At 30.9% G+C, this 19,188-nt stretch overlaps 1 protein-coding gene across 2 annotated transcripts; it reads right to left on the reverse strand.

Annotated features, from left to right (window-relative positions):
* Window positions 1-4,480: 4,480 nt before the first annotated feature.
* On the reverse strand, window positions 4,481-8,920 carry LOC115711356 (aspartic proteinase 36). 2 transcript variants are annotated; one of them, XM_030639692.2, is made up of 10 exons: window positions 8,406-8,920; window positions 7,684-7,813; window positions 7,346-7,593; window positions 6,758-6,985; window positions 6,478-6,640; window positions 5,811-5,884; window positions 5,579-5,675; window positions 5,428-5,494; window positions 5,147-5,218; window positions 4,481-5,051 (listed from the first exon to the last, which is right to left on the reverse strand). In XM_030639692.2, exons 1-10 carry the CDS (start codon window positions 8,654-8,656, stop codon window positions 4,885-4,887), a joined length of 1,497 nt encoding a protein of 498 aa, XP_030495552.1. In that variant the 5' UTR covers window positions 8,657-8,920; the 3' UTR covers window positions 4,481-4,884. The 2 variants fall into 2 exon arrangements, with proteins under 2 accessions (XP_030495552.1, XP_060967672.1); XM_061111689.1 differs by lacking the exon at window positions 8,406-8,920 and adding an exon at window positions 7,971-8,289.
* Between the last annotated feature and the right edge of the window lie 10,268 nt (window positions 8,921-19,188).

Here is a 19,188-nt window from a genome sequence, read left to right on the forward strand (position 1 = left end):
ATATATATATATTGTGAGATTAAATATGTAGAAATACTTATTTTCTATGTATTTATATGAAATATGTGTATATAATATATATCATGTATATTAATGTGTATATATGTTATATATGTGTGAGGTATGTAACATATATAGTTGTGTAATTAATGTATATATTATGTGTATATGATATATATATGTATATTATAGTATATATGTTATATATATATATGAGATATGTAACATATATATTGTGAATTTAATATTGATAATATGTGTATGTTACATATAAGAAGTTGATTAGTAACATACATATTATATTAATATATGAGTTATAACATACATATTATATTAATATATGAGTTATATAGTATGATAATAATATTGATAGTAGTATAATATTGTTTATTACTATTAATGTGGAAATTATTATCATCTATTTTGTGAATAAAGAATATTTTAAATTCTTTTTCAATTTGGTGGTGAATATCTCACTTTATGAGATAATAAAAGATGGCTTTTGAGAAGTTACATCTTTTATTGGATTATAAGAGATAATCATCTCATATTATGAGATAATAAAAGATGGCTTTTGAGAAGTTACATCTTTTATTGGATTATAAGAGATAATCATCTCATATTATGAGATAAGAAAAGTGAACTATATGAGAGTTACACTTATGAGAATTGTCTTGTCATAGCAAGAACAATAGATTAAAAGTGGATCCAAACTTGTGAAATGAGCCATAAATTAGAAGAGCAATTTTGGACTCAAAAGTAAATGAATCAATGTGGATTCAAAAAATAGTGAAGCAATTTGGAATCTTAAATAATCAAAGTTGTGAACAAAATTGATGAGAATTGTGTTAACTTTGGTATAATTTTGGGCTAATCTCAATAAGGAGATAACCTTAAAATTATGAGTAAAAATAATCACATTATTTTATGAGTAGTAATGTGAGTTTGATATTTTAGTTTTGTTGAGAAAACTAAAAATGTCAAATGGTATTTTTAAAGTGGCCTTAAAGAGTCATTTGGAGAGGAAAATACACAAAAGTGATATTTTATATACACTTTATAGTAAAAATATGGGGGTGAGCCACAAATTTAATCAAAATGTGTTGAGACATTATTGATTAATTTATTTGATTTTGAATTCAAATTCTAAATCAAATTTGGCTATGTGTATGTAAAATTTTGACATATTTTGGTGTCAAAGTTAAGTGAAAATAATTTCAAGAAGGAAATTAATTAAAAGAGTTATAGAGACAAAGTGGTCTTCTATATTTTAAAATCAAGATATTATCTTGATAGTGAAATGTGAAAGTGTGGGGGTGATACTCCAATATGAAAAGTTTAAGACATGTTTGGTGTCTTAAAATAAAGTATAATTTAGACATGTTTGGTGTCTAAATTAGTGTTTAATTTTGATATGCATGGTATCAAAATTATTGAGAATTTGAGTGTGTGAAAATTAATCTTTTATGATCAAATTTTCAAAGCTTAAGTACTTAAGGAGAAAAGTGGTCACAAAGTGAACACTATATTTTGGCATGCATGATTCACATGGAATCAATAGTGAGAGGTTATAACAAATCGCTTAATCTCCGTACAAGATTAAAGCATGAATTTTCGAGGGATGGGACCTAAACTCCCTTAGTGTTTTGCTCATTGATGGTAACCTATCTTAACACTAGTAAACATCTAGTCTTAAGTTCAATAGGTAATAACAAGTCAATAGAGTGAATATGGTACTCAATTGTCTCATCTATGAATGAGTACATGTGGTGAAAATTGAGGGTTAAAACCGAAAGGTTTTTTAATGGAGCTTAAGCTTAAGAAAACTCACTTAAGCTTAAGAAGTGTCTAAAGAGTGGTGAGACACTAAAACTCCACCTATATGGGCTAGAGGTGGTGCCGCCTCTTATGAGAATTGGGAGTCTTCTCTAGAGAGTCCATGAATTGGAATTTTGCACATGGCCATTAACGGTGCAAGAGCGAGACCTGCGGTCTCAAGTGAGCATTAGCGAGGGTGTGTGTGTTATCACCGGTTTGTATTAAAGGAATAATGGTTCAATGCTACGGCAACCAAAATTTCATCAAACTTTGTGGTAACTACACTAAGGTAAAATTCAAGTCGAAAGACATTTTACCTAATGCACCTAAGCAAGACTTCTTAAAAGTGTGTATTTAGTCAATCAAAGTGGGGGAATGTTATATTTTGATATAATATTTTTGATTGATTAAATAAATGTTACAAATGTTACAAGTTTATTACTAAAGAGATAATATTTAATCTAGTGGGGGATTGTTATATTATTTATAATAATATAATATATAGATTAAATATGTGTAATAAACTAATAATATGTAACATATGACTATATTACTTGTCATCTTTTTGTAACATTTGAGGAGTTGTTACTATGAGTAACCTCCACCATTATCACCAACATTAAGAGTGTAAAAGATGTTACACACCTTTATTTGAAATTCTTAATGCTATAGGAGTTATGGTGTGTGTAAGAGTTACATTTGAGTCCATAACATCTATAGGGGTTATGAGTTTGAATTTCAAATGGTGATATCCTAAACACTATATAAATGAGGTCTATGGTGCTCATTTGGGAGTAAGAGATGTCAAGTTTTCTATCAAGAAAGCACATTGCTAGAAAACTCTAAAAGGCTTGATAATTCCCAAAGCTATTTCCTAGAGAGTTCCCTTAGTGCTTAGAGATAGGGGGAAATAAGCTTTTGGACAAAGGTGTAATACTTTGTTCAAGTCATGGTGATCCCCACTAATCTACACTCAAGGTTGTGAGTGAGTGTTTATATATATATTACTCTCTTATTATATATTATATTGTTGTAACATTTATTTAATTTCTTGTTGGTCCTTGTATTGTATTGCAATAGAGTTGTAATATCTTGATTTTCTTCCATTGTTATAAAATCTGTAACACTTCTAATGGCAAAGCTAGTCCAAAATTTAATGAGAGCCAACACATGTAAGAATATAATTTTTTTTATTATTTTTTTTAATAATTTTTTACATTTAATTTTTTAAAAAAAATTATTATCTTCGTCGTGTAACCCTTAAAAATGTGTGCCGAAAGAAATAATTTTGTACTATAATATTACTAGCTAGGCTCAGATGAAAAAAAAACTAGGGCAAGAAGTTAAAAGTTGTGTTAAATTTGGACACAATAAATATTATTATTTTTATATATATTATAATGTTATTAATTATTATGATCAATTGACTTTTACTAAACTTTACCTTTTTTATTTACTATATTATATTTATTTAAATAATAAAAAATAAAAAATAATAATTTTTATATGTTATCAACAAAATATTAATTGATCATCAATATAATTAATTATTTTTTTTCTTATTTTACATTTTGTGCATTAGAGCACAATTGTAAATAGTGGGCAAAATATAACATAAATTTTATTTTTTTGTATTAAATTTAGCACAAATTTTAAAATCTTCTATTAGAGATGATTTAAGAGCATCATCAATATAGGGAAGAAATTAGACTCTATATTCTTTTTATATTGTCTTTTTTTTTTTTATTTTTACCCTCAAGTCTATCATTTTTACTTTTTTTTTAATATTATACTAATTTTGCCATGTCACTTCAAGATACTCTCTACGTGACTTTTTTATATCAAGGTAAATTTAGTTAATTGATAAATAAAAGAGATATTTTTTAATTTACTCCCAACCAGGCCCGGCCCTGGGCATTGGCGGGCTAGGCCTGTGCCTAGGGCCCACCCAGCTCAGGGGCCCAAATTTTTTTTTTCTTTTAAAATTATACATTTTTTTTTTACCAATTTTGAAAAATACCACATTTTTTCTAACATAAGGGCCCAAAATTTTTTTTGCTCCCTATGGCCCACTTTGTTTCAGGGTCGGCCCTGCTCCCAACTATAGGTGTTGACTGCTTGACCCCACATACAACTTTTTTTTATTAATTTTTAAAATAAAGTACCTAATCAAATAAAAAGGAATTAATTAAAAATATATATATATATAAATATATAAATTTAAGGTTAATAAAAGATTTTTGTACTCCAACTTTTGACCTATATGGAATCATGCCCTTAACTTTTCAAACTATTACAAAAGACTTCTAGTGTTAATTGTCTTCATATATAATTTGATATGTTTCACATGTAAACCACTTCTAATGTCTGAAATTCTTAAAATAACCTCACATGATATATCAAACACATTCCTTCCTTTTTGGAAGGTAATGTATGCTTTTTTTATTACTCATCTAGAAAGAACATAAATATAAAAGATTTAGTCAAAAGTAATCTAATTTAATTTTTTCCTATAATATTGGGTCTTGTATATATGTGTCTCTTTTATCATTGGCAGCCTTAAAATCCAAAGGTCCAACTTTACCTCACCATTTTCCAACCTTCCCTCACCACTAAACCAAACTACTACAAAAAAAAAATAAATAAATAAAAGAAACAAATATAAAGGAAAGAAGCTGTACACATTGAAATTGTTGTAATTATACCAAGTAACAATAGTTGTACAAAAATGATGAGATAACTAACTAGAAAACCACAAAAGACATCTCTCTCTCTCTCTTTCTTTCTCTCTATCTATTATGCTCTTATCTAAACACTACATAATACATATTTGGCCTTTAATTTCCCATGGCCACAAGATTACATGGTTACAACACCCTCACTCAACTAACTACTGATTGCCCTGTACATGTATAATATAAGGCTACAATTCTGGCATTCCAAACAATATAAATTAAGCGCAGTGCTCTCGCCGATCACATTAAATAAAAGACCAGCGAGGACAAATACGCAATCAGAAAGAATGGGAATGGGAATATAATGAACGTGCAATTTTTTTTATTTAAGTTACAAAATTGGAACTACCATGGCGTGCAGCAGCATGACAGCAACAAAGATTGCCGGTAGCATCTTGGAGAGCATTTCTCTCAATGAGCTGCTCGTGCTGCTGAGCTGCCCCGCGTTGATGTATTCATCCTTGCTAGTGGTTACAGAAACATTTACGGACGTTGAGCCTGGAAAGTAGAAGATCAACATAATTGACATCAGTACAAACTTTTACGAGAAAGAAAGGAAAGATAAACTATGTCGATAGATGATTCCGACTTACAATCGTAGTTAGCCCATCCAATCCTTTGATGAGCTAAATCATACACAAATATCTTATCTTTCAGAACTAGATCTGCAAAAGAAGAAACCAACAAGAAAAGAAAATCATAAAACTTGAAGGTATAAAGTAAAGGAGAGAAGTGATATAATGCCTTTTACTATCATCTAGAGAATGAAGTTAAAAACTGTAAGATGGGTTCATAATGTTACTTATTTTTTCCTTAATTGTGTTATGCCTGAGAAGTTTCGGAACAGGCATTGGGAATCTATTTGATTTCTTACCTCCTAAAATTGTTATGCCACCACTCTGAACTTTCTGGAAACCAACACACCACAATGCAGCAGCACCCTGTAATAAGGAACAATTATATTACTGCAATAATTCATACTTGAGATGTAAGCATTAAGCAATCTAAGGGTAGAAAAGACCCACCACAAGACCTTGACGCATAAGGTATTCTTCCGGTTTTAACACCATCGTTGCACCACCCGCAAAATTTAGACTTACTGGAGGAAATATGTCACTTACACTGAAAGAAAATGGTCATACAAGTACGATTGACTTAGATTGTATGGATATAAGAAGCCAAGAAAATTAATATGGCCAAATTTACTTGTGTCTCCTAGTAAAAGAATCTTTTCGGAAACAAAACAATATAGCGAACCTGGTAGGAACTATATAGCACTGGTTTCCTTTTGAGATGATGGGAGTCACAGATTGTGAAACAAAATTTGTTACCTACAAATCAAAAAATAAAATCAGTTTTCTAATAAGCACATCTTTTAACAGCTGCATATAGCCAGCTTGAAGTCAGCACTTCCAAAGCAACATAAACCATTAAACCGATAATCTTATATTGTCTAGCTTTTTCTACAGAAAAGAAGGTTCATGTATTTAGATTACTTGGAGAATGAGCAAAATTTCTATTTGTGTGTGTTGTAATTACAAATGGTCACTAAATTTGAACCATTCAAAAAGCTCTCAATTTCAATTTCAGGCCATGTACGTTAAACGAATTCCCAACTTAGATGAAACAAGAGAAACAAATCCACCTAGAAATTTAGTGAAAACTCAACTTGACAGCATCTCAGCAGCACATGTACTCTAGACAACAAATTTCCCCGTACATAAATGGATCTTACCCATCTTCGTTTATTATAAATTGAACTTTTGAACCACTTTAAATGTAAGTGACATTGTTAAATTATTAATAATATTGATAAAAAGAAGAAGAAGCAGAAGCCGAAGCCGAAACACTATCTTATGGATCTTATCTTATTTTATTGTTTTATCCAACCAAAGTAATTCTCTTTAGATATCAGAATACTTACAGCACTGACAAAAGGATTATATGCTTCCTCAACAAGGTATGCCAAGGTTGTTCCAGAATCAACAATAGTCCCCCCATTGCTTGATGTAGAAAATACTGCTGGATCAATTGACAAGATTTGTCCATTAACAGCTATGCTCTGTAGATCCAAATTGTAATGAGGCCTGAAGTTTAAATTAGTCAAAAGATAATAGAGACTCAGCATTTAGAGATCCAACTTAATTGAAAGTTAATTAGCAGTTAAATACAAAATTGACACAAAAGTAAGAATAGAGGCATACTGGGAAGGGACAAGAGGACTATAAACTATGCTTGGCTCCAGAATCTCACCAAGAACCAATATACCCCCTCCATTGCCATCTCCCTTTAAACAATGTGAGAACACTCTGGGAGTTATAGCTCGAGATGACAGCTGAGATATCACAGAGAATTCCCCTTGGCCAAAACCAAAAATCCCATCAACAGCTTTATCTGTCTTAGTCAAATCACCAGATTGATAGGTACTACAACTGTTCCCATCACAACCATCCAAAACAATAAGCTTCAACAAAAAAAATACGAGTTGCGGATCAACATGAAACTATAAAGATAGTTGTAATATAGATTATAGAGGGTTAATAACAAAAGTTTTAAGTTATTATCTTATTGCAGATAGAGTTAAAAAAGAATATACAATATCTATACATATGTTAGACTTCAGACACAAATTTCATGAAAAAATTCCAAAAACAAAAAGTCTTTACAATATGAACAATTCATTTTTGTTCTTATTTGGTACTTCTTTCTCTTATGTGGTACCATTCCTACGAGTGTTTGCTTTCACATTTCATATACTCAAACAACTACACAAACTTTAGAAGAAAGCTTACCCGAAAACAATGGGAGCGGAGGAGTTAGCTATTAATGATTGGCCCACAATCATGTCAAAATACAGCGCATCAGTTACATAATGACCTGATGTGCCACTTCCATCTCCATATTGAAATGAGTAAACACACTGATTTTCAGCAGAGCATTGTGTTGATGAGGTTTGAATTGCAGAATTGCACATTGGGTCGGAGCAACCAATCAGCTTAGCTGTTGATGAAGTAGTAGTGTCAAAGAAATTCAGCTTAATCTGTAGGAAAGTCAAAGAGACAACCATATATAAGCACCATATTAAGTAAGGTTTATTAGGATTAAACAAGAAAAAGGAAATGGATTTTACTCCTAGTCCACTAGTCTGGGGGCAATCATTGCAGGAGTTACAGGTAACCCACAAGATGTCACTTCCAGTATCAATCTGAACGTTAAACTCTGTTGGAGGAGAGCCTAATTTCACCTTTGTAAAATAAAGCCTAAGCAAAAACACGAACAAATAAATATTCAATCTTTATTAATGGTGAAAGAAAAGAACAACTTAGGAAAATGGAGAGGAGAGAACAAGGAGCAAAACTAGAAATAGAAACCACTAAGCAAACAGAGAAAAAATCAAACTAGTCAACACTTACGCACATAGAATAAACAAATAATAATTTGAAGTGACGATTGAAACTTTATCAGAATTTTTAAATACCAAAAGCCTATATCTCAAGGCTCATCAGAGCCAATTAAGTACAATATAAAGAAATGAGAAAGAACCCATTTTCCCAGGAAACAAAACAAGAAAACCCAAAAGAACAAAATCTCAAATTTTTATTTTCTCTTTTTTCCTTCCCCAGTTTTTACAAGAGCCAAACGAAATAACAGAACAACGCAGGAAGGCAAATTTAAAATAGTAAAGAAAATAAAATTAAGCAATTAATACAATAAATGCGTAACAAAGAACAAAAAGAAGAACTCTAAATGATCAACAAAATCTACCAACATGGGACAAAACCCATTAATGCAAACCACATTAAAAGCATCACAAAAAAAGAAAGAAAAAAAAAACCCAGTTGATAAAATTACCCGACGAGGTACGGATCGGAGGAACCAACGACAGGGAAGTCGACAACACCACCACCGCCACCTTGCAAGACTCTTCTACCATGCCTAACGCCGTCCCGAGCTCTGAGCGCGCTAAGTTCAACATGGTGAGTGGGTGGGAAAGCCCTCTCCAGTTGGAGAAAACTGGCCGGAAAAGCACAGTAGACAGCGGAAAGCGAAATGAGCACGGCGGAGACTGAGACCAAGATCGGAAAACGAAAGACCGGCGGCATTCTAAAGTGGGGTTGAGTTGAAAGGAGTTTGGAAAATGGAGAGAGCGAAAACTCAAGTGGCGAAGATCGAGGTGGTCGTGGTGGTACTGCTGCTAGTACTTTCTTTTGTGCATTGGACACAAAACAAAACAAAACAAATAGTCAGATTTTTGGAGAGAGAAAGAGAGAGGGAGTTTAGAGAGAGAAAGACTGTGAGACTGAATCCATCAAAGAAAGATTGGAAACAAATATAAAGAAGATGATTAACTAAAGTAATCTTATTACTAATAAGAAAGGTTCAAATGTTTTTGTATTTAAACTTGAGAGAGATAACTAGACTACATGAAAAACCTATTATGCCCTTCACACAGAAAAGCCAGTCTTTGGTTGAATCAACTTGCTCTACTACTTTACTTTGGTTTCACATTCCTTTTTTCGGAAATCCAAAGAATTTTTTTTATTTTCTTTCAATAAGCAATTAAGCTTATGCTTTGTTTTTGTTTATTTAATTGATAAAAACAATAGTAAAAATATATACTTCTATAATTTTTAAAATAAAATTAATTTATTTTTATGATCACACATATTCTAGTTATTTTTTTAAAATAAAAATAAAAATATATTGTATAATTATTTAAAATTACCTGTATATTTTTTAAAAAAATTTGAATAATTTAACGTGTCAAAAATAAAATTTAAATAATTACTTATATAAAAAAGAGACATGTAACAAAATATTTAAATATTATTTTGATATTATAAATTATTTATAACTTTTTTAAGATAATTTTACATAGTAAACAATTATAAAATAGTGACTAAAAAAATAAATATCAAAAAACATAAAAACATAGGTACTAAAATGACTATTTTAGAAGATAAATATTCAACAACTGTAAGAAAATAAAATCTTACTCCATAGTTGTATATAATATAACCATAAATCTGAATACATATAATTGTGTGATTAATTCATTAATTATAAAAAATAATTGAAACTTTAAAAAATACATTTGAATGATTAACTTATTAATTAGATAAAATTGAAAAAATGAAGTTGGGGTTATAAGAAAATAAATTGACTTATTTGTGAAATTTGGTCGGCTCAAGTAAAGTCAGTACGAGTCCGAACATGACATGAAAATGTAGGCGTACAAATTGTGTTGGGCTTATACTTTAAAATATTAGTACAATAAGGCATGACCCATATCTTTTTATAAGTTTTATTTTTTTAAAATAAAAGATGATGATTTTATTAATGCATTTCTTGCTCAATTACATCAAAGATGTTACTCAGAATGGAGGAAACCGAATAACTACAATCAGCATGTAACCATGAAACTCGAGCAAAAGCATGAGCAACACGATTAGCAGATCGTTTAACAAAACGAAAATTAACATTATTCAAGTTGGAAAGAAGAGATTTGCACTCCTCGATGCAACTACCAAATGGAGAAGCCATAGTTATGGAACTCCGGAGAGCTTGGACGGTAACAAGACTATCCTTCTCCACTGTGACGTTGGAGATATTTGAATTCTTTATCCAACTTAGAGCTTCTTTCACTCCTAACGTCTCAGCATAACCAGGATCAACCCTTCCTTGCCAAGAGCCGGTCCTAGCATGGATGAAACAACCGGTAGTATCCCGAAGCACCCAACCAAAACCAAATCGGTTCTTCTCCGCAAACGTAGCAACATTCATACGATCTATACTATTACAACTGTTAAAAAATAAATTGAACCAACACCATTCATACGTATTTATATTTTACTTAAATGTATATACAATTTTGAATTTATGTTCAAAATGCTATGTAAAGTGATGACTGTGAAACACATTAAAAAACCCAAAAAAAAAAAATGAATTTACTTGTAAAATCCACTTGTGGGTGATGAGAGACAATTCAATCAAAGGTTTAAAATAAAAAAAAAAATAAAACTAAAAAAAAAATCAAAGGTTTAAAATAAGAAATTATTTCACAAATACATAAAAATAATGAAAAAAATTACAAAAATGTAGTTGCTCAAAATTTTAAATATTTTTACGATTTTTTATTGTTTTATTTACATAAAATACGATCTTTTTATATAATACTCTTATTAATTTGTTGATTTTTTTTTATTACCTGTATGTTATTTTTTGTTATTGTTCTGATACTATTTGGATTTTATTTTCTTGCTAGTTTTATGTAACTTTCTTATTATTTTTATAAAAAAATTGTAAAAATATAATAAAAAAAATTAATATTTTATGTAATTCTTTTAAAATAAACCCAAATTGTGTTTCAAAAAAAAAAGCCCCAAATTGAAAAGGGCGAAGGGTAATTTGGACCATAAACCATAATACGTCATCGTTTTCCCACAGTGCTCGGGCATCACTTTCTTGACCCAATAAGTTGACAATCAATTCTTTCAAAAAAAAAATTGATAATCAATTATGAAGAAATTTAACTGCAATTTCTCGCGGTCGGTGGTCGCGGAAAATTTAAAAAAAAAAAAAAAGTGACAGTTGAGTCACACGCGCTTCCACGCGAGTAAAGAAAATAAGGTGGCGTTTGGTTGGAGGTAATGAAATGGAATGGAATGGAAAGGAAATAATTTTCATTCCATTCCTTTGTTTGGTTGCATTTTAAAGTATTGGAATGGCATTCCAATGGAATGCTCTTTCCACCATTTTGGTGGAATGGCTATTCCATTTTAAAAAGGAAGGAATAATCATTCCAATGTAACAAGAAAAAAAATTTAATTATTTTTTTATTAATTATTTTTATGCATTTTAAATTTTATTCCATTCCATTCCTATTCCCATTCCCATTCCTATTCCTATTCCTATATTTTCATTCCTCCCAACCAAACGCCTCCTAAAATTAATAAATGTGGGACCGCCACCGTGGAAAGGTTACGTTCGCCGTATTATAGTCCTCCAATCACACACCTACGTACAACTCCAAATATATTATTTTCTTTTATTTTTTTAGACAAAACATTTTTATTTTTTATTATAAAGAAAGAAATATCAAATATATTTTACTTATTAGCAAGTCTTGTATAATAATTTGGATAAACTCTAATCTTAAAATGTTGAGTTGTATTGTAAGGTATCAGATGTGTCACATTTTAACCACACAATATAATATATAATATAATATATGATACTTCTAGTCTTCTAGAGACACTAGTTTTTATTTTATTTTATTGTTTAAAAAATGTACTTGTTTTTATTAATAAATATAAATACACATTTATTTTGTATTTTTTTTATTATATTTTATTTTGCTGTAAATCAAGACATTTGTTTTGTCTATTTGGCAATAATAATTGAGTAAATAGCGTCATAAGTACCCAAAATTTTAAGTTTATAAACGGCATAAACTCTATGTTTATTTTTAGCGGCATAAGTACCCAATATTTGTAAACTGTAATTTTTTTTTAATTCGTCACTACAAACTCTGTTATTTTCTTGAACAGACCACATATAAAATCTAGATTCTTGATCATTGGGTCTAGACAGAAACATGTAGTATCATTTACTTCCAAATGTTTATTTAATAAATTCAAAACGGAGTCTGTACTGACAAAACTAGAAGAAAATTACAGTTTTACAAATATTTGATACTTATGCCACTAAAAATAAACATTGGGTTTATGCCACTTACAAACTTAAAACTTTAGATATTTATGCCGCTATTTACCCATAATAATTTAAAAGCCTTCAAAATATCTTCTTAAATTTTTTAGTAAAACAACCTAAGTTTCCATTGCCAAAAGAAAAAACACAACCTAAGTTATTAAATTTAATATAATAGTTGCTCCAAAATAAAATTATTGTATGGGATAAAAAAAAATGTCAAGATCTATTTTTTATTTCTTTTTTGAAATATATTGTAACTAGATTTATAAAAGTTAAAAGTACAAGTTACTATAAAATGTTTTGGAATAGTACCATTCCAAACAACCTCATGCTCTTGTCATAATGTTCTTTTTGCTATGAGATAGAAAATTATAGCAAATAATCTTAAATTACAGTATTTGTTGCGATATTTTGCACACGCAACGTATCGTTTCAAGTAATAAACTCACCAGGAGTGAGGTCGATCCCACAGGGAGTGTAGTTAAGTACGTTAAAATTAAACTTTTACTTCTATTTGGTTAAATAAAAATACAGATGAATTAAAAATAAGAAACTAGTAAGAAGCAATTATTCAAGAAAATTGATAGTTAATAAAAACTAGGGCTTCGATTTCAATTGTTTCTATTGATTATGGCCTAATATGATTATTTTCCTAATATTAATTTCTATGCAATAGCAGGTTTACTAAGGTAATTTATAGTCTTCTCAGATATATAAATTTCAATTACATGCAAATTTTCTACTCTCGTGATAAATTTAACATGCAACAGGCATTAAGCATAAAACCCTATAAGCTATCTAAATCATATAGGTACTCTCGTCCTATATCGAAATTCAGTTCTATTCTACTATAGCATATTTGACACTCACTTCTCAGATCTCGCATCAAAATCATAGACAGTTAATTGGTGACCAGACAATTAAAAGTAATTAAGCACAAATGAAATAGAATACATAGAAATTAGGGAGAAAATTAATCATATTAAAACCATAAACAATGTTAAACAATATCTATCTAACCCTAATTAAAGTGTTTAGTTACTCATGTTCATTGAAGCACAATTACACATATTAACTTTAAGAAAAGAGATGAAAATAGAGAAGAGAAGAAGAGAAGAATGCTGAAAACCTTGAGAAATATGCCTCCAATATTGCAGTTGATCTCTCCACTCTGTATCTAAATTCTCTCTTTTTTTCTCTCTGAAATTGCTTGATGAAATCAACTCCCTTCTTCCCTTTATATAGGCATTGAAGGCCTAAAAAGATGGAAAAAACGCACATGTTTAAATTTGTTGGAATTTATTTTACTAGGATCTTAGATCTACTCACAAGTATGTTGATTAACACCCTAAATATGAACTTTCTAAAACGATGAAATAAACACATATAAAGTTTAGGAAACCTTACATTGGGTGCAGCAGAATAATATGACTCCTTCCGTTCAGATATCTAGCCCTTGATTCCTTTCTGTAGCAGAGCATTATCAATATCTGAACCTGAATCTCTTTCTCTGAATCTTTGATGCTGAAACTCCTTCTTGCTGAAAGTCTTTCTTCACGATCTTCCTCACTATGATTGAGGTATCACTTGCTGTGTGTGGGCACTACTCATACACTAAGGATTTCGAAATTCAAGAGGAAGAGAGAGAGAGTGGGTTCGGCCAAAGATAGGGAGAGAGAAGGCTCAGGTTTTTCTGATTCAGAAAGTGTCAGAAAAAAGTGTAATTTTCCTGAAGCCTTCACTATCTATTTATAGCATTCCACTAGGGTTAGGTTTGAATTATTTGGCATTAAAATAATGAAAATATCAGAGGGAAAAACCCTACAAAAGTGGCCGGCCCTACATAGTGGATTTGGGCCTCACTTTTTGTAATTTTTGCAGTTTTATCTTTTCTGCATCTGATTTTCTCTAAAACGCCAATTTTCTAATTCAACCATTTAAATGCCAATTCTAACTATTTAATAACTATAAATAATTATTAAATAATATTGTCATTTATCATATTTATTAATTGAACCATACAAAGTATCATAATTAACAAATATGCCCCTAAAACTCTTTCTTTACAATTTCGCCCTTACTTAGTGAAAAATTCACAAATAGACATAGTCTAATTTGAGAATTATAATTGATTAATCAAAACCAATTATATGAGTCTTACAAGCAATATTATCTCAACTAGTGTGGGGACCATGGGTCTATATAACCGAGCTTCCAATAAGTAGGTCAAGAATTTAGCACTAAAATTAACTAACTTATTAATTCTTCGTTGAATCCACGCATAAAACTTAGAATTGCACTCTCAGTATATAGAATGCTCTATATGTTCCACCATATAGACACATCATTAGTTATCCATTGTTATAATCCTAATGTGATCAATGATCCTCTATATGAATGATCTACACTGTAAAGGGATTAGATTATCGTTACACCCTACAATGTATTTTATCCTTAAAACACTTGACCCCGTATAAATGATATTTCAGCTTATGTGAAATGAGTACTCTACCATTTATGTTCTTTTTGTCAAGCTCGAAGGAGATCATCCTTTGCTTACTATTCGCCAGATAGAAGCTATAGATTTCATGTTTATGTTAGCGCTCCCACTCAATTGCACTACCGTGTTCCCAAAATGTACGTATCACCCTGACCTAAAAGTAGGCTTAACTAACAAATCAAAGAACACGAATAGCCTCTCGAGATTGAGCCTATTCATATCAGGATTAAGATCATTTGATCTAGGATCAACTAGGCGATATTGACTGGAATAGATATTACGGTAAGTTTAATAAATCTAAGTCAAAGTTCAATATCGGTCCCTTCCGATGCATACTCCATGCATGCAACCTGAGCTTTACTTTAACCAATGCTCTGGAAAGAACATAGCACTTCTCCAAATGCAAGTAAACTCTGCTGTAGATTATCATATCAGTAAAACCCTATGTCTGATAAATCTAGGAAACTTTATTCACATAGTCATGTTTACTTTCCAATGTGTTGACGGCACAATAAACAGGATCAAGTATGTGAAAAGGGTTTCAGATGAATTTATACATTATGTACATATAATCATGAAATAAATCATGTGAACCATGCAACATTAAATGTTATTTCTGATCTATATTAATAAGTAAATCTGATTATATTGAAATGAGTTTTATTAGGGCATAAAACCCAACAAACTCCCACTTGCACTAATATAAAACAAAAGTGTGTTTCAAATAATCTTAACACTTTGATATACAAATCAAGTGTAGTAGTAGTAAACTCCTCGTAATAGGATCTGAAAGGTTGAATTAAACACAACCTTTTCTCCACCATTACTCTTCCTTAATCACAAAATCATTGATAATGTGAAATTCCTCTCTATATGTCTACTCTCTTGGGATACTGAATTCTTATACCTTTGGCAACTACTTTTGGTTAATCAAGAAATTAACACTAGTAGTTTAGGCAATTTAGAATGGTGCCAAAAATGTATAGAACTTTCCTTAGACTGAATAAGTACCTTTCCTGTAACTTTAACATTCAGTCTCTCTCTGGTAGACCTAGAGACTTCAGATAGGTTTTTACACTTCTCCAAAATCACTATTCGACCCCCAGAGTAACCACCATCTTATCAGAAAGATTTACTAGCACAAAGGCAAATTTCGAAATCTGATATGGTGTAGTCTAAGAGTTTTAAACACACCTTTATAGACTAACATATAGTTCCTCTTCTTAATCTTAAGATTTACTTGATTGTCTTCCAATGTTCTTCTCCTGGATTAATCTGATACCTACTCATTACTCCCACTCAATAGCAGGTGTCTGGTCTAAGGCATACAAAAGCATATCTAAGACCTCTCACTGTTGATTTAAGAATTTCTTTCATGACTTTATCTTTTCTGGAATAGTTGAGACTTTTCCTTAGATAAATAAAATCTATGTCTAAGAAGTTGTGAAGCTTCTATAGATTGCTATTAGAAAGAAAATGCTTCGGCATCTTACTAAAGTAAGTTGCTTGCATTAGAGTAAGTAATTACCTGGTATACCACAAGCCATAGGTTTAGATAAACTCAAACCTATAATACTAGGAACAGGAAGTTTTGTTAAGTCCATTGAATGGACTTATAAACGAAAATTTCCTTTTATGTCCTTGTAATAGAAAACTTTAGGTTATTCCATGTGAATGGATTAAACCATAGTTCTATTGGCTTTCTTCTTAGTCTCTTATCTTGACAATCCATTACTTGTTTAAACTCACAATGGATTTTTAAATCACTAGTGTCTCCCAAGTCATACGAAAGTGAGTTCCTAGAAACTCTCCCACTACGACAAGGTACCGTGAATTATGTCTTAAAAAAAAACTAAATGGTATTAACCTCTTTGGCTGTGACAAGACAACAGAGGCAGTGGGATCATCATATGTCAAATAAGATGATAGAACACTTTTGGAATCAAGAATTAAATATCTCATTTATTTGCTACTTTATTTTCAGACTTAGTCATTATCTTAGAAAAGTAGTATTTGTTTGAACAAACACTTTCTTATCTATTGACAATGGGATGGTCCACCCCTAATCACTTAGAACAGCTAACAAACCATGGTTAACAGTTCTAGCTTTTCTTAAGATTTTGATTAGGTCATCCATGAATCTAGTAATGATTTACATTAAGTATACAACCATTACATCATTCTGAAATTGTATTACCATAGAAGGAATTAGGCAACGACTAGTAACTAATCATCAATATGCAACTCGAAATTTCTGGGGAGGTAAGTTTGGATATAATTCAAAAATCAATTTAATGATCTTTGAACTGCATATCTACTAACTATTTCTCCACCCCTATCAGTTCGCAAGATCTTTAACCACTTACCTTAATGGTTTTAACCATTGCTAGAAATTAATGAAATTTTTCAAACATTTCAAATTTCTTTGCATAAGGTATAATCTAGAGTGATCGTTTTAAGAAAACAACGAAAAACTCATATCCACCCCTGAATGTACATCCATCTGCGAATGAGATGAACTACTTTCAGTGGATATAGGCATATTAACTCTTTGCAGAGATTGATCTTGTCAAATCCACTATGAACAAGATACAAATGCCATAGATTAAAAAAAATGTGGTAGTGTCTTTTGATGACTTAGGTTTATAAAAGAATTCTTAGAATAGTGCAAGTGGATCCTGGTCACAGAATACCTAACTCATATTCTATACAGTTTGAATCCATTAATAAAAGATGGATATTAAACACTTGAGAAAGTGTAACTGTATTGTATTCTGGAATTAGAAATAGAAGAAAATTTCTATTTGAAATCTAAAATTAAAGTCAAAGACTTAAATTTATACCAAATATAATGAGTAATTCTATCTTGGACCATCACTACTAATACAAACTCTAAGTCAGATTTGCCCATACAAGTAGGAGATTTCTAAGATTGAGGATTTATATCAATTGGGAATAGAATTTCAAGATTATAATCATATGCGTCATTTAATTTCTTACGAGAAAATATAGAATGACATGAAATGATTTATAGACCATTCATCCAATGATATGTTATTGAGCTAATTCGAAATGAATAAGCTAAGAGGAATTAGGATAATTTCGTTTATAAATAAGAATCCAACGATGCTTCGATTAGCGAATGTCAAAGTAATCTTATTTATACAATCTTCTTGTTTCATATCGTAAAAATACTAGTCTAAGGTGTCATCAATTGATGAACAGCTAGATGTCGCATATACAATATTTATCTTTCGAGATCTAACACTATTATGTATGTCTAATGGTGAAAATCCACTAGGGATTTATCTCATTAGATAAACAAGCCAAGTTAGACCAACAATGAAGATTCGAAATTAAACTACAACTTAATAACAGAAAATAACATGGTTCAATATAAATTCATACACAATTCAGAAATTATAAACATATAGCAAGTAGGAATGACAAGTGAAAATACTAAAACTTACAATCCTAAATAATTTTCAAGGTTTTCAACAAACTGATATCAGTGTCCCGTTTAGGCGAGAGTCAAAGCTACCATTCATTGAATAGAGTTGTCAGCTCGTCTAAAATGTTGAACATTCTAGCAACCTTTTATTCGATCAAGATTGGAATTCAGCGTTGTCCCGTTTAGGCGAGAGTCAAGACAATTCTATCTTATGAGCTTCTGTTAGGCTATTTTTAGCCTATGTTTTGGATCCAATTTATGTGCATTCTTAGCTGTGTTGGGACGGAATTACGCTTGTTTTCTATGTTTTCAGGTTCTTTGGAGTAAAAGAGGTCTCGGGTGCAGAAATTCATTGAAAGACGTGCTGAGCCGAAGAAAAACTTAATTTTTGAGTTTTTCCATATCTGGCCGCGGAGATGAAGAGGCTCGCCGCGGCGAGTTACGAGAAACAGAAAGCACCTAAAATTGGCAAATTCTCGCCGCGGCGAGAGGAAGCTTGGCCGCGGCGAGATCCCGTACGGACCAGGGGTATTTTCGTCCATCGAACCCTAAATTTCAAGTATAAATAGAAAACTGCGATTGGAAGTCAGGGAGAGCGATTTGGAACCCTAAAACACAGCTGAGAGCGGCAGGAAGAGCATAGAGATTCAAGTGAAGATCCAGAATTCATCCTCCAACAGTTCTTTTCTTTATTCCTCTTTAATTTATTTATGTTGAATATTGCTATAGGAATGGTTATGGATTTATTTCTGAACTAAATTTCCCATTTAGGGAGGATGATGATTGTTGTTTAATGTTTTGCCTAGTTAATGTTTAATTACCATTCCTCAATTCTTGTGTGTGAAATTATCTTAGTTTGTTCTTAATTTCATGTTTAAGATTGATCACCTTGTGCATGCTCTATGATCTCAATTCAAAATCTGAAAAGTGAGAATTGAGAATGCTAAAATTAAGATAATCAATGTTCTATG

Source organism: Cannabis sativa, chromosome 3, assembly GCF_029168945.1.
Source record: "Cannabis sativa cultivar Pink pepper isolate KNU-18-1 chromosome 3, ASM2916894v1, whole genome shotgun sequence".
Taxonomy (NCBI): Eukaryota; Viridiplantae; Streptophyta; class Magnoliopsida; order Rosales; family Cannabaceae; genus Cannabis; species Cannabis sativa.